The following is a 22,652-nucleotide window of genomic DNA, read 5'->3' as shown; positions in this document are numbered from 1 at the left end:
ATGCAGTGCAGATATGAAACACAGATATGCAGTGCAGATATGAAACACAGATATGCAGTGCAGATATGAAACACAGATATGAAACACAGATATGCAGTGCAGATATGAAACACAGATATGCAGTGCAGATATGAAACACAGATATGCAGTGCAGATATGAAACACAGATATGCAGTGCAGATATGAAACACAGATATGCAGTGCAGATATGAAACACAGATATGCAGTGCAGATATGAAACACAGATATGAAACACAGATATGCAGTGCAGATATGAAACACAGATATGCAGTGCAGATATGAAACACAGATATGCAGTGCAGATATGAAACACAGATATGCAGTGCAGATATGAAACACAGATATGCAGTGCAGATATGAAACACAGATATGCAGTGCAGATATGAAACACAGATATGAAACACAGATATGCAGTGCAGATATGAAACACAGATATGAAACACAGATATGAAACACAGATATGAAACACAGATATGCAGTGCAGATATGAAACACAGATATGAAACACAGATATGCAGTGCAGATATGAAACACAGATATGAAACACAGATATGCAGTGCAGATATGAAACACAGATATGAAACACAGATATGCAGTGCAGATATGAAACACAGATATGCAGTGCAGATATGAAACACAGATATGAAACACAGATATGAAACACAGATATGAAACACAGATATGCAGTGCAGATATGAAACACAGATATGAAACACAGATATGCAGTGCAGATATGAAACACAGATATGAAACACAGATATGCAGTGCAGATATGAAACACAGTTGTGGATTTAACCAAATTTACATCAGTATATAGATTTACAGTAGATAATACATACGAAGTACTTGAGAGTCTATAAAAAAGTGTTAATGATTGTATTTGTCTTACACCACAGCAATTTGCCATTGATTGTGATTTTGTATTTGTTAAATATTATAATTAGATCCAGACTATACCATGTGAAACACTTTGTACGAAATCTCATCTTAGATGAAACTATCTGGGTATCATTACACATGATGTCTCCTTGAAATACTTACCTGGTACACTGAGCAGAGGAATGTAATGAAGGGACTAGTAGGCTTCACTCCATAACGCTCAGATATCTAATGATATGTGTCTCCGAACTTATTTTCCATAAACAGTCATTTGCAATAATGACTTTTCCTTTACCTACTGTCTGTGTGGTCATTATTACCACTAAAAACCTTCCTAAACTTTTAATAATGTGTTGGCTTTGAGGGTGGGATTACGAGCTCCTGAGAAATTTCAGCATGGCTCCAGTGTGGAGAGTGACAGGTGGCTTGGGAAAGTTTGTTGCTGTACATTTTCTTTGAGGCTTATTACCATTTGGATGAGGCCTCTCCTGTGAGCATCACTAGGGGAGGTAGATCACGTTTCCTCACGGCAGAGATTAGGGCAGGACAGTAGAGCCCGTGCCCTGTGTACTTGAGCGCCAGATGATCTTTCAATGCTGAACACATGTGAGCAAGAATTAAAGTCAAGACCCGGTATTAAGTCCAGCATTCTACAGAAAGAGCACTGAGATTGCAGCTCTGTGTGAAAAGTGTGTGGCCACAAACTACTGCCTTCCGCTGAGGCCTGGACGAGAGGGATACTTTATGATAGTCAAAGCTATGCCTGATTTGTAAAAATACTCTCTTTGATGTTCCCTATATGCAAGATATGGACAAACATTTTGTATTAGGCTACTTTATTCCCTCTTTGTCAGTGTAGTATGGTTTAAGCCAACATGTTCAGTTATTAATCTTATTCATAATTCATTATTTAGCAATTACTATTTATACCTTGAATTCTCAATTCAGATTGGTCAGAAGGGGTTGATTATTATTTTTTTGAACAGCAGCTCTGACAATAACGCTAACAGCAAACAACCATATTAATACATTATCCTTTTCATAGGAGCAACTCATTCACAGGGACTTGTATAATGGATGCTCACAGAAGTAGCTCAGTGGTTATGGTGTTTGGCTACTGATTAAAAGGTCATGTCCCACAAGTGCCAAACTACTCCTGGGCCCTTGAGTACGGCCCTAAACCCCTAACTGCTCCATTGAATAAATGAGATGAATGTAAGTTGTAAGGGTGTCTGTCAAGTGCCATATATATATATCTCTCTGTAAATGTCCTAGCTGCTGTAAGTGGTAACGTGCCTGACTTGTAGATGTTCTGCAACAGTAAATGTGTCTATAAATAGAAAATAAAAAAATGTAAAAAATTTTATTAAAAAAATGGAATGATGAATAATGCATTTTGGGACATGCTTTTATATGAAAACCAGGTAGTAACAGTGACTCTGCTTTGTGTTGGGACACATCACACAAACTCTTCGTTGGTTATTTTCCTGTAATAACACGCCCTCTTTTTTTTTTGTTGTTGTTGTTCCTAACTTGTTATTCAGATACTGCAGTAACAAGAAAAGCATGGAGTTAGTGCTAGGAATGTAACTCTGAGCCATCCAGTGGGTTCTTTTGTTTTTGTGGATGCACCCATGGACTGATATTAACAGTAAACAGTGAGGTAGTATGGCATCAGGTGTGACAATTTCTCACTTTAGGGTTTAAGTTTAATGTGCTGTGAATATAATGTTTAATGGGTTTCTTATTTTTATCCAAGTGGCTTAATAGGTTTTATCATTATTTCAATCTACATGTCACTAACTAAAAGTAAATGGTAAAAGGCCTGTGGGACTTTGTAAATAACTCGTTATCAGGCATCGAGCGTTACTCAGCGTGCTAATACTGTTCTTAAAAAAGGAAAAAAAAGCAGGATCCATTTATTCCTGCTTTGTGAAGAATGTGAGGGGTTTTTTTCCCCCCTCTCATTTGCTGCATTACAACATGCCCTGAATGCTGAACATTCTGCTCTGTGTCATTCTGCTGCTTCTAAAACATGCTAGGATTAAATAATCTAGCGCTTATCTGGAACCTATTGGATGGCTGGGAGTTTATCTCCTCTTCTCATTCATTATTCATAATCTTTTTTTTCTTTTTTTTTTTACAGCCCTAGTACTTGAAACCGTGAGCTTGTCACACTTATTACGCAACTTATTAGGCATCCTGAATGGTGTTATCCTTGTCATCTCCATGACATTCTGATTGAGCAAAGAGGTATGAGCAGATGTAGAGGAAGTAACAATTACTGTTTTACGAACAAATGTGAGTAATCTGATGCTTTAGGCATAAAGGGAAGTAATCTGAATCCTCAGCACTGTAGGGTGCTTATCATCATCATCACTCTGCACGCATCTTCACCTGAGCGCTCTCGTTGTGTAAAGGAGGCAGATGGATTAGCAAAGTGGATTTAGTTCAGCCGTAGGTTTATTCCATCATTTTACCTGCACAGTATCAATGAGCTGCCATGTCTTCATGTTGTTCCACTACAGGAAATAGCTCGACATCTGCGGCCCACGACTTTACGAGCTCTTTACGGCAAGAACAAAGTGCAGAACGCCGTCCACTGTACCGACCTTCCAGAGGACGGGTTACTGGAAGTAAGTCCTCTCTGATCTCATTCACTTTTGTTTCAGTCATGAACTGAGGCAGTGTGAGCCGGACCTGCTGACGAACGTTTACTCGCCTTCACAAATAATTCTACTGCTCACGTCACGTGAGACAGAGACGCAGGTCTCATGACGGTCCACTGTAGGCTGAATCAAACCCACAGCATGCATAATGTCTCTGGGAAAGAGGAGCAGGAGAGGGCAGGATTAAGTGGAGGAAGGGCTTTGTGCTTTTCAGGCAGTAACTTTGGCCCATTCAGCATCATTGTTTCACACAAGCTCCAGATCTGTGCAGCCTCTTTAACAAACGGCTCCTTGTTAATCATTCGCCTGCTGGGCAACTCGGCCAGCACATTCTTAGAGAGACACGCACACACACACACACACATCTATACTGAGAGCAGTCTCTCACTGTGAATCACTCTTCTAGACCCACATGCATATATGTACACACACACACACATATATATAAATACATGCTAAGATACTATGGGCTTTCACAAGTGTGTGTGTTTTGGGAAAGTCGGTTGTTATGAAATAAACCAGGCTGCTTATCTGCTCTGCTGGCACGATAATGGTAAAACAAAGTGCTGGGAAATAATCACAGGAAAAGCTGAGTGTGCAAAACAGTCAACTGCACACCAATTATTGGCATTGTTTTCTTTTTTTATGTATATTCAGTTGTTATTTCTCTTTTCCAACAGGTCCAATATTTCTTCAAGATTTTAGATGGCTGATTCGTTGATGAAATAATTGCACACACATTGGGCTTGATTGTGTTTATGGTTGTTTGAATAATAATAAAAAAAAAGAGAGAGAGACAACAGTCTGGTTGGTTGTACATTTATTTGTTTAGGCCTTACCTGTATTAAATAAAATGACAAGAGCAGATGCAACTCCTGACAGATGTTCTCATGTTCAACATTGACTTTTAAGCACTTTTAACATTGACGAAACATCATGTTACATGGGGTACTGCATTGGATCTGACCAGTGACTTTGGTATCTGGATTCATACAATACACTTTTTCCTGCAGAAAAAAAAAATTGTACAACTGCATAAATATAAAATTCTTCCACCATGTAAATGGCTAAAACATTCATTAGAAAGTTACACCACATTGTGATGTCTCCAGCAAAAAAAAAAAAAAAAAAGAAAAAACAAAACAATTAAATTAAAGCACTGAGTTGCCACGGTGACCATAGGGAGGAACAGTCCTCCATTCTAGAGTGGAGCCGATTCTCCAGACCAGATACACACAGTTCTACACTTGAAAAAAAAGAAAGTAAAAGCCTCATACAGAAATGTCATTAACCCCAAACTCCCACACTGCAAGATGATCAAATAAGAGAAGAAGTGATGTAAAAGTACTTTCCCCACAATCAACAAAATAAGTCAAAAAGAGAAGGAAAAAAAAAAAAAAAAGATTCCATGGAGTGCAGTCATTTACTCACATACGGACCTGGGGATATCAGCGCGTACCATGCCACTATTTTCTTTTTTTATTTTACAAATACAAACACACACATACAAACACCTCCTCTCTCACTCACACACACACACACACACACCTTGGACCACTAAACGGACTCACGTAAGACAACAGAAATTATAACATGGCTTGGAAAGGACCATTGTATGCGACTACTGTACTGCACACTCCAAAAAAATATAGAGCGAGACCACACTAGGCAGAAATACTCAGGGACAGAAACACTGCTCGCTACATCAGTAGTGGAATCATAATTTACAGTAATGAATGAACATGTCCCATGGCTCAAGGAATATTCTCATTTACAGTAGAATAAATATTTTGCTATTGCTACTCTTCCTGTAATGTTTACATTCTAACCCTAGACATATGCAGAGAAAGCTAGTGTAAAGCATACAGATTAAGTGTAGGTCCCGTATGTTATGAAAGTTTGTTCAAGACTAGTCGTGGTTTTTGTTTGTTTTTGTTTTTTGTTTTTTTTGTTTTTTAATTGAACTCTCTTATTTTTTTTCATCTGTCTAAATTATTACGTTTTGAAATGGGCAGAGTAAAAGCGCTATTTTCATAGCTGTGGTCATGATTTGACCATGATTTTGAGGTCAAAACGTCCCTGATAACGGTCTTTATCGCTGTAATCAATGTTTTCTCCGTATACTTTGCACTCAACACGCAGCTCCTCGTTATGGGTAATGTTGGTGAACTGGATGCCCACAAGAGGCTGGAGGTAATGGGGGTGTAGCAGCTTGCCATAATAAGGATAGTACTGCAGTGGGTATCCTTGGCCCAAGCCAAAATACTTAATCTCTTTGATTTTGTCAGTATCTTCTTCTTTCTGTAGAGCAAAGAGGGAAACAAATATGTCAGGGAATTAGTTAAAACAGCAAGACGGAGGTGGTGTGGAACGGCTTTTCCATTCTGTGCATGTGTGTTTATAATCAAGTGGTATTTGTATATCACGCATTCTGTATAGTAAAGTACATGCTAAACGCTCTGTACCTTGCTGCTGCAGTAGATAGGAATCAAATGTTGTGGAAGCACCCCGCCAGCAGCCACAGGGAGTGACGAATTGGATTTGGGAGGCTAAAGAATGAAAAAAATAAGAATCTATAAGCTACATGTAAAGTCAAATACTCAGCCTAACACATGCAGGTATCACCTTGTATTTTTCTGAGCTTTCTTCATTCTCATGAATTGGAACTCACCCTGGGTCTGAAATTGACAATTCTGTTGAGCTTGACAATAAGGCAGGGCTTGCCATCCTTAAAGCCAAAGCTGCCGTCCTCCAGGCCTGAGCAGCTTCCCAGCCAGGTCCTCTTGAAGCGGCAAGCCTTCCTTTCACCTGTCTCACTTTCCAGGTCCCCACGTTCAGTGTATTTGGCAGGAGCATCTAAACATGCAACACAATACATGAATCCCAGAGTATTCATACCCCAGTTTTCATAAGTGAGCAGTAAGCATGCTCACTGCATGGGTAATAACAGGCTGCCATGTGTCATCTTTCTTCATATGCATACAACAAAAATATATAAGTAACTTCTCAAAATCTGATGCATATGTGAAAAGCTAATGTGTAACTTAAGTGTTCAACTATTCCAACTTGTACTACACAAAGCATCTATAAAACTCCATACACTTAGCATAATATACTCTGTTGTGATATTCTGCTATGTAATAGTGTGTTCTCTCCATTAGTTAGTTATTGTGTGGATATACAATGTGTTCTGTGTAATGTAGGCCCAGACTAGCTGTGAAAACCCGGCGTACCCCCACAGTCTTCGTATTTCGAATCATCCAACTGTCTGTCATCTATGTATGGTTCCAGCAGTTCTTTCATGGCTTTTACATATAGTCTATAAGTGTCTTCATCTTGCATGCTGTAGGAGATCTCAGCTTTATCGGAGCGTGGGGTGTGCGATAAGCCTGAGGAGAGAAGAGGAGACAGAACGGACTTTTTAATCCAGCACACTAGCATTCATGAAATGAGACCACATTATAAGGTCAAAAGAAAGCAATTCCCTGTTTTGCATTTCCTCACACGCTCAAGCTTCAACTATAGACTCATCTGCTCTATTGCGCAGTTAAAGCCAAATCCATTCATTGTCATGGTTAGCTATTCAGATGAAACTCCTGTTCTCAGCCTGGCAGTAATTTTCCACCCGGCTCGAGCGCAAGGCCAAATTGGGGCGTGGTTACGAGCACAGTCAGCGAGGGGGAATGAGTGGGAGGAACCCTTGTATTGCTGCAAGGTCATGATTCCTTTTAACGGTCTTTGCATAGATGTGCATTTCTTGTTTCCATAATAAAACTCTGGCTTATTTTTAATGCCAAAAATAATTAAAAGGAAAAAAAAATAAAGATAGATTTCTTTTACTACATGTGAACTTGTACAGACTCAACCCAACAGTGCCTGAGCCCCCCCACCCCCCCTTTGCTTCACCTCACGTGTTTCGCTCACACAATGGAAACTTTTAGCCCCTGAGAGGAGGGTGGGACTTCAGACCAGTGAGCGTGTCTACCACCTCCTTCCCTTATCACAGCTTCCAATCGTAGCGCGCTCTGCTGGGCTCCACTCGGCACCTACTCATGTTCCTTTCTTCACTGAACCTATCTGCACAGAGGCTGCCGCTCTTCAGGGGGAAATGGCACCAGCACACTGTCTAACACTGAATACAGCTAAATATATGCCAAGCGACAGCACACACTGTGCAAACATTCATTGGCCCAAAACCGTGGAGGCTGGTTAGGCAAACGCCTGGCAATAGAACAATAAGAAGTCTAGCAATGCCTGAACGTCCTCCAAGATTAGCAGGACAACTTCAAATACTGTACAGCTATGCTATTATTTTCTTTTGCAACAGTTTCTTTGTTATTTTATATTTCATTTCTCTTTAGTTCACCCTGAAACAGTTAACATACTTTTACAGTTGGATACACCTATCAAGAATACAGTTTAAAGCTGAACCTCCATCAGTCCCTCTATAAGAAGAACATTCCTGACAAGTGATAGTAGTCAGTAAGTTGTGAAGAAAAGCAGCAGCATTCCCTTTATATCCACACAGGCAAAAACCCCATCAAGCTGACTAGAGAGTGGCACAAAAGACAAAATGGCTGAAAAGCTCTCTCTCCTTTCAGAACAGTAAAGCGACAGTGACAAGAAACATTACAAGGTTTCACTTCAAAGATGAAACAGATTAAACCTTACTGCATCATCTTCAGTGCACCTTTAACATACTGTTTCATCACAGCTCTGTCCTTGTGCTTGTAGCTGCATTAGAACTCATTAGTTACCTGTTGATCTTTACAGATCTGCAAATTAGCTGACTTAGTAAAGCTCTGCTAAACACCCACAGTACTGAAGTACATTATAACATTTAGACCTAAGACAAATATATTAATTGCTGACAGAGGCTAATTAAAAATGTCAGCAGTGTGATAATCCTGTTACAAAATTCAGGACTGCAGGTCGGTCACGGAAACAGCTAGCTAGAATTCATTAGAATCAATTAGCTAGTGACGAGTTCATCATCTAGGTTTATATATTTTTCACAGCTCTAATGTTGGTGTTTGGCACAAAAAATTTTTTCACACTAGTGACAGTGTTGTGCTTAATTACCTGGGGGTGCAACTCTGTCCTGGTACGTGGGCTTGTAGTTGCTAAGGGTCAAGAGCATCGCCTGGATGGTGCCAATGAAAATTCCAGCCAAGCAGCCATAGAAGATTACATAAAAGATGAAGATTTTAACTGTGGAAAAAGAAAGCGTAAATTAGTGATGGAGAAAAAAAAAGGAGTAGCGTTTCTCAGTAATACCGTTTCAGGTGAGTGAGAGGAAGTAAGGTCAAATAAAAAAAAAAATTAGCTGATTTAGCCTCTCTGTATCTCTGAAGGTTAGGTGGGGATTAGAAAGCTTCTTCCAAGCAGTTCATTGTGCAATGATAGCACTAAAAAAAAAGCTGACTGAAAGTTTAACTGAGTCAAACTACATTTAAGTATGTACCCACTATCTAGAAATAAAATTTTGTTTAGTTTTCTGAACCCATACACTGAAACCACACAAGAGGAAACCTTCAGAGTGGCACTTTCATTCAATAAAATGTAACGGCATATTTAAAACAACGTGTTTCATTATCATAGTTACATAAAAATGTTTGAATTTCCTACAAAACGCAATGCTAAGCAAAATCAGCTGTGACATGTGACTCTCATGACTGGTGACTTCCTGATTTTCCATGTGGGGAAGTTTGTTTCCCACAGCGGCTGTTGTAAAGTTGGCAAAAACTGCAACACAAGTCCAAACAGTTCAGAAATCTCTCACTCGGTTGCAATACCAGTGACGGAGACTAGCAGACCCTTTACACACCACCACGCTTTCAGAGCTGTCATGCTTCCCTCTCTGTAATAAGAACTACATAAAGTGAGGGCTCTAGGGTCTAAAATTGCCCTACGGGGTCTAAAAATGCCCTGCTCGCAGCCCACCCCCTTCGACAGTGCAGACAGGCTCAGCTGCTCACCAAACACAGGGGCTTTATGGTGGTCGACCTTTCTGCTTCTCTGACCCGCTGTAATAAACAGTTTACAGATCTGCAGGAAACACCTTTACAGATACATTGTTTCAAGACAATACAATAAAATGACAATAACTGGCGTTATGTCAATCTTTCTATGAGGAAGGCTAAGACGTATAAGAGGGTGGGCTTGCCATCCTGGAACTGTCTTGTTCCTCACGTGGAGTGACATGGAGTTGCTCTGTGACTCAGAAAACTGAAATCTGACCACACAAGCCAAAGATCAATGGCTGAGATGCTTACAGATTATATATACTGTATTACACGGATATACAGTGACAGTCTCTTTATATATATATATATATATATATATATATATATATATATATATATATATATATATATATATATATCCATGCGGGAATCAAAGTGTGGATATGTGACATGTAAAGGTTTTTTTTCGGACACTTTGTCCAGCCAGAGATGATAGTTAGGTGTCTCAGTTCCTGTAAAAGCTCCTCCTCTCTTTTCACAACACCAGCGACGAGGAAAGTTGTCGAAAAAAGTAGAAAGAAAGAAAACTTATGGCGCATTTTTTCAGTCCTGAGCATTAGTTTGAAGAGCCACACCGTCAGATCATTACAGCCCAAAGAGCACATTTACAAAATGAAATATAATTCAGTGAGGCTCAAACCGTGGTCAGAGGTTATATAAAATAAAATAATAATAAAAAACCACCCCGGTTAGCATTAGCTCGGAGCTTAGCCGAGCAGTCGATATGACTGACTTTTCCGTAACATAACAGACACTGATGCAGCTCCAACAGCCTTATAACCATCATCAGTCACACGCTAGTTTCGGCTCGTCCCGATTCTTAAACACATTTCCACGCCGTGAAAGAAATATCCGTGGAAGGACGAGGTGCTCCGATTCACTCCGCTTTGACTTTTCCTACATGATGTTAGAAGCGACAAGTCACTCAGTCAGTCACCTCGCCACATGCCACCATTTTAGCTGCACGGGACCTCACATTTTAAACACCACACGGCACGCGCGTTGCTTTCTAACAACACCTGTTGGACGTAAACAATAAGCAAAGCGCGATAAATAAATAAAGCAGTATAACCGGTTTCCTGTTAAATTACAACAACTGGACCCGTAATAACTGATCTCTAGGCCTTGAATGGAGAGTGAGCCATGTGTCTCACTCCTCACTACATATAGAGACACATATGAATGCTCACCAGTGATAAACTATCAACTTCACATGGCCTCGCGCCCAAAAACAAAAACCCTAAAATAAAGTAGAAAGCTGGCACTTTAGTAGAGATTAAAACCATGCACCCAAACGGGAATGAAGAAATTAATGAGGGTTTCTGATATTGTGTGTTATTATTGTTTTTTTTTTTTGTAGTGTCCGCCATAAAGTGTCGAGCGAACACAGTAGGCCTAAAAAATCACCTTGATTCACCTTGGGAGGGGGAAATAAACCTCTGTGTGTGTGTGTGTGTGTGTGTGTGTAGGTAGAAATAAAGCGTTATAATGCTCCCTGGATAAATGGCGTGCTGTAATGTCAGTGTAATTACACAGTAGGAACCTACAAAAATCCTCACGAAACACAAAACTCATCACCATACTCTGCTAATTCATGTCCTTCACATCGACCTTTCATTTAAAAAAAAAAAAATCAGAAAGATATCAGACACTTGTCTATTCTGGTATGTGGAAAAACAAACAAAAACAACGACCCCCCCATTCATATTCACATAAACTATTTATTCACTAACCTACACAGATAGCTATATAAATAGTTTGTTGTTAGGTTTTTTTTTGTTGTTGTTCAGTAATTTATCTTTTCACTGACGCGTTTTGAGCATGGATTCAATATTTTTATTATTTAAATTTTTAACATTTAAATGTTTAACATTTAAATATGTATAATTTTTTTTAAAATATATAAATATAAATATAGATGTGTGTAGGTGTGTTTTATAGATAGATATAGATTTATAAACCACTGTATATTGTGTCGTTGTGCCATGGCAGCGCGAGGGCGGTATATTCTCTCTCTCTTTCTCTCTATATCTCTCTACTATCTCTCTCTCTCTCTCTCTCTCTCTCTCTACTATCTCTCTCTCTCTCTCTCTCTCCTATCTATCTCTATCTCTCTCTCATTTTTTTTCCACTGAAAATGAAAGTCACGACGCAGAGCATGTTGAGGAAAGTCAGCTCGAGCAGGTGCTGTGACCTGTTGTCTGTCTGTAGCCTTTACTTTGTATGCTTCTGTCGCCTTTTACTATTCTGACCTTGTTAACTGAGCATTTAACACACACACACACACACACACACACACTCCATGTCCTCAGCTAGTCGCTGTAGACTCGGAAGAAGAAGAAAAATGTCGAGCACTTACACCAACTGCTGCCGGTACGTCCTAAAAATTCCTTCTTTTCAGAATTCCACAGAAAGGTCTTCCATCCACCGTCGCCGTCCTTATTTGCTGGCATCTTCGGTTTTTTAGTTCCCTTTGTGTTACTTTTTTTTGGTGTTTTATTTTTCGTTCAGGTACCTGACCGCCGGAGCTGTACTCCCCACAGCTAGCTTTTCGGAAAGGACAGTCGTACCCGGCTCGTGGCTTTGGATCCGCCCCATATATCCTTTACGCTGCGTGACCACGCCCACAGATTGTTCTAATAAGTCACCTTCAAAGAAGCAGGCCTGAGATTAGCCAATCACAGGCCGGCTTGTGTTTTGCGTAATCGTGTACGAGAGTCGAACTCAAGCTGGTCGTCCGGGCGCCGCGTGCGAGTCCAGCTTCAATGGTTTGGGTTAAATATTACAGAGATATAAAGTTGTATATATCATATGTGTAGAAAACGTCAGACTCACGTTTTGAGTCGTTATCTCTCTTTACATTATAAATGACCATGTGTCATGTGTAAGTGTGTTACACCAGAGCTCTATCAGGGCTTATGTTTCTTTTACACTGACCAATATCGAATGAATGGGTTTCAGTAACCAGGGTACTGTTCCTGTCCACACTAACACTTCGATACTGAATTTATTTATTATTCAATACTGGGCCCAGATGGCGCCATGGTGCAAAATTCAATATATTCCCAGGCATCTACAACATCCATCTCTTGTAAATATGTATATATTTATTTATTAAAAATAAATAAATACTGCATGTAATGTTTCATTACAATGTAGGTTCTTGATATGTGGTGCTCTTGGTCTACTCCTGATACTTTAAGTCCCTCTCCCTGTGATCTCTGCTCCACTCAAGGTCAGTAGTGGGAGGTACTGTATCTATCACACACCTGGAAAGAGGAGCCACTCACTGTACGCCAGCATGAACTATCCACACACACTCACACACACACACACACTCATTCAAACATGGAGGAACACACTTTAGAACAGGCATAAAGAGCATAAAGGTCATGGAGATATAGATATTTTTCAGACGTATTGCCATCCTGCATTGAATCACCAAAAGAATGCAATGATCATATAAGATGACCGCAGTAAGATAGTACCATCTATTAAATAGCGTATAACCCTTTTTTTTTTAAAAAAAGAAAAAAGAAAAACATAACCCTTTATACAACATTGGTTTGGCAAATGATATGACAAGCAGTACACATCCTTCTCAGAGGAAGAAGTGTTCAAATAATTAACAAAAAAGCAGAGGTTAAATGTGATTTTAATATTCTATCTATTCAAACTCACCTTTTCTTGTGAAAGAGGAGTAATACCATAGGGCTAATGGAATCTAAAAGAAATTTTTCTACAGTGTGAATAATAAAATATACCATATTGTCTATAATATTTAGCATTTCAGTGTGGCTTATTAATTTACTCATTTATCTTTGAATATAAATCATTTATCAGGTATTGTTATTATTACTGCTTACAGTACATTACATTTTATCTTTGAAAGCATTTTAATTGCATTTGAATATACTGATTATGCTGAAGATCAAAAATGAGGCTATTGGTTTTAGGAGAATCTCGCGTCATTGCAAACTAATGGTAAAAGGTCACCAGCAAGCATGTATGAGTTGTGTTTTCATGTAAACACAGAAGTGTGGAAAAAGGTGAAAAAGGTCAAACAATAGTGTTTGTTTTGTTAAAGTTATATGTATGTTCAGATGGGTGAAAAATTAAAGGAAAAACTGGTTGCTCTGTTATGCTGTGTTATCTTATTATGAAACATTTTGAACCTGCTAGTCTCTTCTAAGTTGACAATCATCCCATGTAAAGGGCTGAAGGGCTCGCTGTATAGTCTGTTGAGGAGGACAATGATGTATATCATATGCTATGGCCTACGAAAATTGTATTCATCTCTATAGTAGTGTCCTGGAGAGATGTACAGAATACAATATCAAGGTGCAATGAAGCCGTTCTGATGACTCACGGTGATCTCACACCTTTAAAGACACTTTATCTTGTTCTCTGTAGTATATAAAATGTATATTTATCCATATATGTACATATAAGTGTATATATTTTAAATCTTAAGTCAAAATAAATTCATGTGTAAGATCATATTAAACATGCTATATATTCTTAAACCATGTCTTACTAGGGTGCATATTCTGTTTTATCCACAAATTGATGTTATTTTATGTTTTATGTAATTTAATTTGTATTTTATTTGTAACACTAGATCTTGTCTTAAATCAGCTTTAAAGAAAAAAGGGTCTAGATCTTTGCAGGATCTAAGGTATAATCCTAATTGTTAAATGCTGAAGTGCTACTAATTACTTTAAATTCGGCATTCTCACAAATGTTCTCCATATCTATTTAGGTTTTAACATGAGCCAAGTTTGTGAGCTTCTTGCTGATCAAAACCCAGCACACACCAGAGATCTGAGGGGCCGCTCATGTAGACTGGTCAAAGATAAGAAGCCCCAGGCCTTGTGTTTACAAAGATCACGAGGATGGCAGGTCCACTGGGAGGTCCTGCATGTCTTTACAGTTTGAGTATAATGCACATCCTCAAACTGTCAGACAACAACAACAAGAAAGATGACATGTTTCTAGACAGGGTAAAAAGAGCAAGCAAATCATAGAACAGGCCTCAAATTCAAAATATCTTTCACAGAGAGACTTGAGTCAGTGTAGAGTGGTGAGATTGTCAGGCCTCTCATCACTTCAGCTATTTTTAGTGCTTTGCTCTTGCGGTAATTGTTGTCTCATGTATTGGCCTCTCCTGTTCACTTTTATTATTTGGCACATAAGAGTACACTGTTGTCAAGGAGCTTTATTTATAAGTGTGCTTCCTCTACTCACTATAAACCAACACGTAGATATAGAAGAAGAAGACCTTTATTTTTTTGTCACATACATATTATAGCACAGTGAAATTCTTTCTTCGCTTATCCCAGCTTTGGAATTTAGGATCAGAGTGCAGGTTCAGCCATGATGCAGTGCCTCTGAAGCAGAGAGGGTTTAGGGCCTTGCTCAAACTCCCAACAGTGTCAGCTTGGCAGTGCTGTGGGTTGAACCATGACCTTTAAATCCACAACCTACAACATATATGTGGGGTGGTGGTTTCGAACCACTTAACCATTGCCCCACTTTCAAACTGGTAAACTTGGCATTGTTAAACCATGTCAGTGTGTAAACAACATCCTACTCGTGATATACTCTGTTGATGTTATTCAAACATTCACACACACCCAGAAAACGTATTTATTAAAAGGACGAATTGACAGTTTAACCACTTTCACTATATAAATACTAAACTAAAGCTCACATTTTGTGCCAATTGTCTGTTTGTTATTCTTAATCACTTAAATATTTTCTATAGAGAACCCATACTTTTTATTTTTACAGATCCAATCAACAGATGAATGGCAAAAAGTGTGAAATATTTCGCAGTAGGAAGTTCATTTACATGTTTTTAGCCTTTTTCACATTAGTGTAATGTACAGAGAATAACCTCAGGTGTCATGCGCTTACCAACTGTTTGGATTTTTCGTTCGTTTATGAGGATATTTGAAAAGTGATTCTAATATAAACTGAGGTACATTATGAAGACTCCACAGGGGTGTAGTTATATTAAAATAAACTCTGCCATGTAATTCCTGACACTATTACAACATTAGATCATCTGAAGATTCCCACCATCCGTACGCAATGGAATCTCTAACTGCATGTTGAGATGGCTCCAACCTGAACGCTGGCCAATGTTAACAGCCACAGTTAAAATCTCTTGGCATTAGCACTTGCTACATTGTAGCTCAGAGCTCATCTTTCATGAGTGTTTACACTTTCAAGCATCACTTTGTTCTTCAAAACACCCAGATACAAATCCTCACAGATGAAGATGACTGGTAGAGATTGTTTCCAAAATTGAATAATGTCTTCCGTAGAAGGTCGGAGTTATAATAAGTACATTCTTGGCAGGTATTTTATTTACATAAAGTTTACAACCACTTTGTAATTCACGTCAATGGACACCTCAGCAGCTCTATTATGTATCTATGGAAGTGTTTGTGGTATACACTTTTAACTACTCTTACATTAACTTCATTAAATCCATCACAACACATCCTGATTTCCAAAGGGATTTCCAAATGTTTGTTTTTTTATATCTGATTTATGAGAATAACAAGAACAGGCTACCAAGAGCAATCAGAGCGAGCGCTAGCCTTCTAACCAGCTGTTTACATCCCAACTGACCTCAGACTGTATGAATTTGATGTTGCCCAAGCCTTAGCATTGTTGCTTATAAGGCATCTGGCTTCCAGATCCTGGCAGCAGGTTTCTAGGCTGCAGAGGTGTACTGCTGAACACTGCATACACCGTGGTTTAGACTCAGTTACAAGAGTTTTTGTACATTATATCATTAAGGCGATACATACTATGGTAAATATATTTAATTGAAATATAAGGATGAGGATTTTTTGACGTTCATCATAAAAGAATATGTTTGTTTGAGTTTAGTGATGTGGCACAAAACAAGACTTTGTTTAATAGACTTGGAACATATTCTCTGAAGTCTTTAATTGGATCCAGGAACTTTGTGCTTGAGCTAAAGAAAGTCATAAAATGGATACTTGGTCAGGATTTGAAGAGATATGATGCATTTCAGTGCAGCTCAATAAATGGACATAAATCACAATTTATATTTCTATGCACATGTGCAAACACCCACTCTTTTTTCCTTAACACCGCGCTCCCTTTGCTGTTTGAAGATGCAGAATTTGACACGTTTGTCCGTCTCTCTCGCTCCTCGTGTTTCTCTTTGCTCTGGATGGAGCCGCGGATCTGCAGGGCACCTGGCTGTGGCCACAGCACTCGATACGCAATTAGAGAAGCGGCAGAGGGAAACACCAGGCTATCTGGCCCAGTGCAGGCACTCCTGATGAGCAGCAGAGCCTCGAGGGAAGTGAAAGCCAGACAAGCGGTCCCAGCATCCAGCACACACAATCAATACTTATACAATACACAATAAACGTCACACAATTTTCCATACCATGTCATCAGGTCACATTGTGCAACCCGTACTATATGTTTTATTGTATTGTTTGGTGTTCATGTTTGGTACAGTATGGTGTATTCTCCTGAATGATGCCTGAACTGCGTAGAGGTTTGTGATATTTGCTGCATGTTGCGTGTGTGAGTCTGCTAATGAGGATGATAAGATTTAGACTGATGTTAATGAGATTTACTATAATGCTGTGCCATGGGTTGTAGTTTGCTTGACTTCCTTAATGCATTAGACATTAATGATATGGCTCTGGAAGTTTTTATACTATAATGAAGATCAAATCTGGAGTTTCAATCTCTTCAACCGAGATTTGAATAAAAAAAAATTGTGTGTGTGTAGATTAAATAAGAAGAAGGCTCTTCCACCTTGACAAATATTCCCATGCTCAGCTTCACAAGCTGCTTAGTGAAACACCAGGGAACCCAAAGTCAATATTTTGTTTTGAGGAGAGTAAGCCATGTGATTGGTTATGACCAAAAAAATGACCCACACCCCTTTATATTTTGAGCTTTGTGATTGGTTTAGGGAGCAGGCTCTGCCTCTGTATTTGTTTAAGTGTGTGTCAGTTGAGTCACACAGCCATGTGAAATAGCTTGTGTGTGGGAGCTCGCTGAAGGTCAGCTGGACTGAGAAGGTCATGAGGTCATGGCAATCAATAAAAAAGATTAAGTAAATCTCTACATCTGAAAGCTTCATTTATTACAGCATCCAAAGAACAAAGGAACGAAAAAGCACTGGTGTTTATTTAAACATGGAGTTGATTGCTATGGATATTAGCGCCTTAGGACATAACATTTTACATTCAGTAATTCTTAGACAGCTAAAAATATCCCCTGTATACAGTATTTATGCACTGGACATATTAATTTGTTGTGTCATTTGACATAAAGCAGACATTTATCGAAGGGCAGTAAATGCTATTTTGCTAATTGCAGAGTGAACAGAGAGTGCAGTCTCAAACACACTAATGTCTTACTGTATGAGATTCTATTTGAGTGGCTGGAGATTTGATTAACATTTAATTCCACATAATAATAGAGAAAAGTGCGTGAAAGGTTGAGATAAAGAGTGATGTATTAATGTCGTTCTAAGATCTTTGGTATGGCTGCTTTTACTTTATCTTCTAACATCATTTATTCCTGTCTTATCCTCTCCCTGTCACCAGTGCTTTGTCCTGTTCAGAGTTGCGATGGATTCAGAGGAACACTGTGTGGCTAGAATACACCCTTTATGAATGTGTGTACTTGTTGCCTTGAGATGGACTGAGTTTAGAGTAGCCACTCCACCCATGGGTATGATTTTGGGAGCTGGGGAGAAACCTGAGAACCCAGAGGAATGTGATTTTTTTTTTAATCATGTTGTACTTTTCTAGCCTGATAACTTACCTCGTTTTATCTGACATATAATAGTCTGACTAATCTACAGAAACTTTATACTTTCAAGAATGCTGAAACGCTTGTTTTTTTCCCCTTCAGAATCATTGTATGAGCAATTTGTGTCTGTGGCATATGTCCAAAGACCAGTGACTGGAACACAATCAGAAGCTTGACAGAGATCATTAACTGTAAGGCCTTAATTCATCAGGCATTTTAGTCCAGTGACTTGGGAAATACCTATTTTAGTAACTAAATAACACATTTCTTCAAATATGGATGGCTTTTTTTCTTCAAGTTTTTATATTTGTTTAACTCATTCAGAATGAATTTGGAATACAAGGAAGAGGACAGAGATGAGGGAATGTGGGGCCTGCTGCTTTTTACTCCACCAGGGGAAACACTACTATGTTTTCTTCCTGCATGTGCTACTTATGGAAACACCAGGCAATGAATGTTAACCACAAGCGCCTACACACAAACAGACACACACACACACAACCCCCCCCCAACACAAACACAGTAGAAAAGTCATCTGTGTGCGCATACAATAATAACTACATAAAAAAACTGAGTTGCACATGTGTATGCAGCAGCTTCATGATTTCAGTATTAACTGCACTGTTACATTTATAGTTGGAGACTCTGTTAAGTTTCTGTTTTATGGCTTTAGTTGAATGGCATTTTCAAGATAATGGAAACAGCTGAGAGCAAGCTGTGTGATTTAGGCTGGGGCTTCAGAAAAAGAAAAGTAGTGTGATCAAATGTCATCTGCTCATTGGCTTGGAGCTTGTTTACTTATCCATCTGCAGTACAGATGAGCTGACTGAACGTTAACGATAAATTGTGAGCATTGTGTGCTGGGTACTTGGGATTCAGTTGGTTCATTTATTTGGAAATAGTTGATTTCACAGTAATAAAATATTATTTCTATTAGGAATAGCATTAGTCCTACACACACACACACACACACACACATTCACACATATGGACAATTTAGAGGAGCCAATCCTCCTACAGACGTGGGAGTTGTGTGAGGAAAGCAGAGCCACTGTGCCACCTTAGATCTTCATTTAATATAAAGATTCGTATTTACATCTATATAGGTGGAATTAAACCATTTCATTTACTGCACAAATCTCTATTCTCTCAGACTTTTATACCACTCCCACATTTATACCAATTTATGACAATTTCGAGTGAATTTACTGATTGTGTGATGCTGTATATATAAAAGGATTTTACCAGAACAGTCCAACAGTCCAACAGAACAGTATTTTAACAATAGTCAAAAAGGCCTCTACAGATGACTAGATACAGGTTATTACATGTGTCTTTCTGTTGATGGGGAACTGAAAACAATTTTTTATTGTTTTAAGGAAAATAATCTTGTGGCTCAGTACACATTCATTTAGAAACTTTTAGACACAAGATCTGAGCAAATGTCTGCCCCGAGAACCGTAATCCAGTAAATCACATTATAATGCAGTAGCAGTCATTTGTGAAGTGAGAATGCTTGTTTCTGATGACAGGCATTTGGCTCATATGCCTTCTGAAAAAGCAACTTGGACATCCTGCCAAAAGAATGGACATTTTGTCCATTCTTTTGAGCAAATATTGGGATTTAATGTAATTAAATTAGGAATTAATAGTGTCGCAGGCCAGGCTGATATTGATGTCCCTGGGCCGCTATCGATGCTAATAAGATTTTTGGCACAATGCTATCTCTCTACTCTCACTAAAAGGATGGGCACTAGGTAATTATGAGACTGAAACCAGGAACCTTTAGTCTGGTTCAGACTAACAGGTCTTTGTTAAAAATAGATGCTAAAATGCAGAACAGAGACAAAGGAAAAGTGTGAAGAGTCCTGATGGGAACATTGACATAACAAACCACTAATGGCCCACTGATTTTCTACACAGTCTCTCACCCTGTGTTCATTAGCATCAACTGAGAAAATGGCATTTGCAATGCACAGCACTGGTTCCTGTTTAAGAAAGTGGACACTGGTAAGCAATAAATGTAGAAATAGTGTTCACCAAAGCACCTGAAGTGAAAGAATGAGAGTGTCACAAGGATAGAACTAACTTTTCTTTTCTTTTCTTTTCTTTTCTTTTCTTTTTTTTCTTTTCTTTTATTATTATGTCTGTTAGACAGGAGTCAGCAGTAAATGTCTCTTTGAAGTGAAAAAAAAAAACCCACACCATGCCCTTTCTCTTGTCCTTTAGAATACCTTATAGATCACCATCTTTACGGGTTGTTTCATTATCATTAACATCTCAAATGAAGCTCTTTAGGTCTAGGGCTTGAGCAAAACTTCCCTACAAGGCAGTGTGAGACACACACACACACACACACATATATATTATATACATGTATATATATATATATATATATATATATATATATATATATATATATATATATATATATATACACTACTTCCTCATCTCAAACAATTTGAGGCCCAGTGGTTCCTCGTCCAGCGTAAATGCTCCTTGGCCCATGCAAGATGCCTGGTGGTGTGGTCAGGTACCCTTGCAGGTCATCTAGCACTCAGACCACGCTGATGTAAACGGTTTTGAATGGTCTGACATGACACTTGGGTGCCTCTCACCTCCCTTAAATGTGCCTGGAGTTGAGTGGCATTTATCATCCGGTTCCACAGGGCACTGTTCACAGTGAAGTGGTCATCAACGTGGGATGTGGCCCAAGGACTTCCACTTCTATGCCTTTCTGTGACTCTTCGAGGTACAAAATTCGAGGTACTGTTGATCAATTGTTAGATGTCGTTTTAGTCTCATGATGTCAAAATGTGAACAGCATGATGAAGAGGACTGTTTAAATACCAATTCTAATCGATCCAGAAAATGTACAACACCAGTTGTGAATTTTGCCGTTAAGCACCTTGTTAGAGAACAGTTATGCAAGTTATGCAAAAAGTACTGAAACACTGAACAGTTGGACATGTACAATCAAAAGTGTAGAGAAGGTCAAATTAACTTCACCTGTAAACGAATATCCTTAACGTTTTGTGAGTAGTGTATATATAAATAACAAAACAGGACATATATTATAGCTATTAAGCTGAAATAATGATCCTTATCCTAACTTGATTACAGTGTGTTGTGTTTGAATGAACTGGGTTGCGATTTGTTATTGTCCTCCATGGACGCTGTAGAAAAATGATATTTCATAACATTGCATTATTTTCATCAGCATCTACTGTCTCTTACAATTTCATTTCAATTAAGACCCTGCAGTGCAGAGATATGACAGGAATAAAACAAGACTGGATGTTCTGTTAAGGTACAAAGACAAATTATTTCTTGTTATCCCTATAAAGCAGCTATAAATAGACCTTCCAGCACCTCTTTTCTCTTTTTTTTTCTTTGTCATATTACCAAGAAACTGGAAAATAAAAACTCCTCTATCCTGAAGACTTTCCGGTGGCGGAAAACTTACTGAGTGTTACAAAGTGTTGATACCTGAGTCATCTATCATAAACGCTAAATACGTGCCTGCTTACAGACAACATCACCATATCAACAATTATATGTTTATTTTGGTTATTTACTATGTTTATTTAATCAGTTTATTATCAGCCCTAAGTGATGTGGAGCATCTGCTGTGTACGACCCTATGTAAGTTGTAACTTTAGAAATGATAACGTGTTAGGAAAAGTGTATTAAACTTATTACAGCTGCACTACAGTCAGACATGCTGTTCTAGAAAATTTGCTTTCTGACTAATGAGAATCAAGCATTCAGGTTTTGTGTTATGAATAGTTTTGAGAGAATAGTCTAGAGAAAAATTACCCATGCTTGATGATGTGTTGGGGTTTTCAATTTTCTGCTTGGTGTTAATGTTCCTACTGAACTGAGCCTCATATCAGCCCTGGATAATAAGGAGGAAATCCTTCTTAATATTGTACATCCTTTTCAGCTTTACGGAACAGGCCAGATGTCTCAAGCCAAAACATTTGATAAAATATATCCATACTTCATATCATATTTTATTTTAAAAAGATTACTTTTTCCCGGCTAATCTATAGTCGTCTAAGGTCAGATATCAATCCACTGCTGTTTTATTTGAGTGACCCGTATTGTATGATATAAGCTAGTGACCTTAGACTGTAGCAAAATGCTGCCCCAGATAAAGATGCTTTTTAAGGAACGATTAAACTAAAAATACAGGTTGTTGTAAACTGTTCCATTTTGACCTGTATGG

The 22,652-nt window shown here is 38.6% G+C and overlaps 2 protein-coding genes across 2 annotated transcripts in view; one reads left to right on the top strand and one right to left on the bottom strand.

The window, feature by feature from the left end:
• Window positions 1–4,720, top strand: part of nme7 (NME/NM23 family member 7) — a 40,015-nt gene extending 35,295 nt beyond the window's left edge. The window contains exons 11-12 of the mRNA XM_058402671.1: window positions 3,429–3,536; window positions 4,250–4,720. Of these exons, the coding sequence (XP_058258654.1) occupies window positions 3,429–3,536; window positions 4,250–4,282 (141 nt within the window). The 3' untranslated portion in view covers window positions 4,283–4,720. The remainder of the gene's footprint in view (window positions 1–3,428; window positions 3,537–4,249) is intronic.
• Window positions 4,373–12,178, bottom strand: atp1b1a (ATPase Na+/K+ transporting subunit beta 1a). Its single transcript, XM_058402675.1, has 6 exons — window positions 11,955–12,178; window positions 8,652–8,780; window positions 6,803–6,958; window positions 6,241–6,425; window positions 6,035–6,118; window positions 4,373–5,870 (listed from the first exon to the last, which is right to left on the bottom strand). Exons 1-6 carry the CDS (start codon window positions 12,046–12,048, stop codon window positions 5,613–5,615), a joined length of 906 nt encoding a protein of 301 aa, XP_058258658.1. The 5' UTR covers window positions 12,049–12,178; the 3' UTR covers window positions 4,373–5,612.
• Window positions 12,179–22,652: the final 10,474 nt, after the last annotated feature.

This window comes from Hemibagrus wyckioides, linkage group LG11, assembly GCF_019097595.1.
Source record: "Hemibagrus wyckioides isolate EC202008001 linkage group LG11, SWU_Hwy_1.0, whole genome shotgun sequence".
Classification (NCBI taxonomy): domain Eukaryota; kingdom Metazoa; phylum Chordata; class Actinopteri; order Siluriformes; family Bagridae; genus Hemibagrus; species Hemibagrus wyckioides.
Note: the sequence above shows the minus strand (reverse complement) of the source record. Positions and strands in the feature narration are given on the sequence as shown.

Excerpts from the sequence above, each read along its gene's own strand:
- atp1b1a (XM_058402675.1), bottom strand. The coding sequence starts at position 12,048 with ATGCCAGCAAATAAGGACGGCGACGGTGGATGGAAGACCTTTCTGTGG. Across the intron at positions 6,426-6,802 it reads GAAATACGAAGACTGTGGGG|ATGCTCCTGCCAAATACACT; the intron begins GTACGCCGGGTT and ends TTGCATGTTTAG. Across the intron at positions 6,119-6,240 it reads TTGTCAATTTCAGACCCAGG|CCTCCCAAATCCAATTCGTC; the intron begins GTGAGTTCCAAT and ends TTCATTCTTTAG.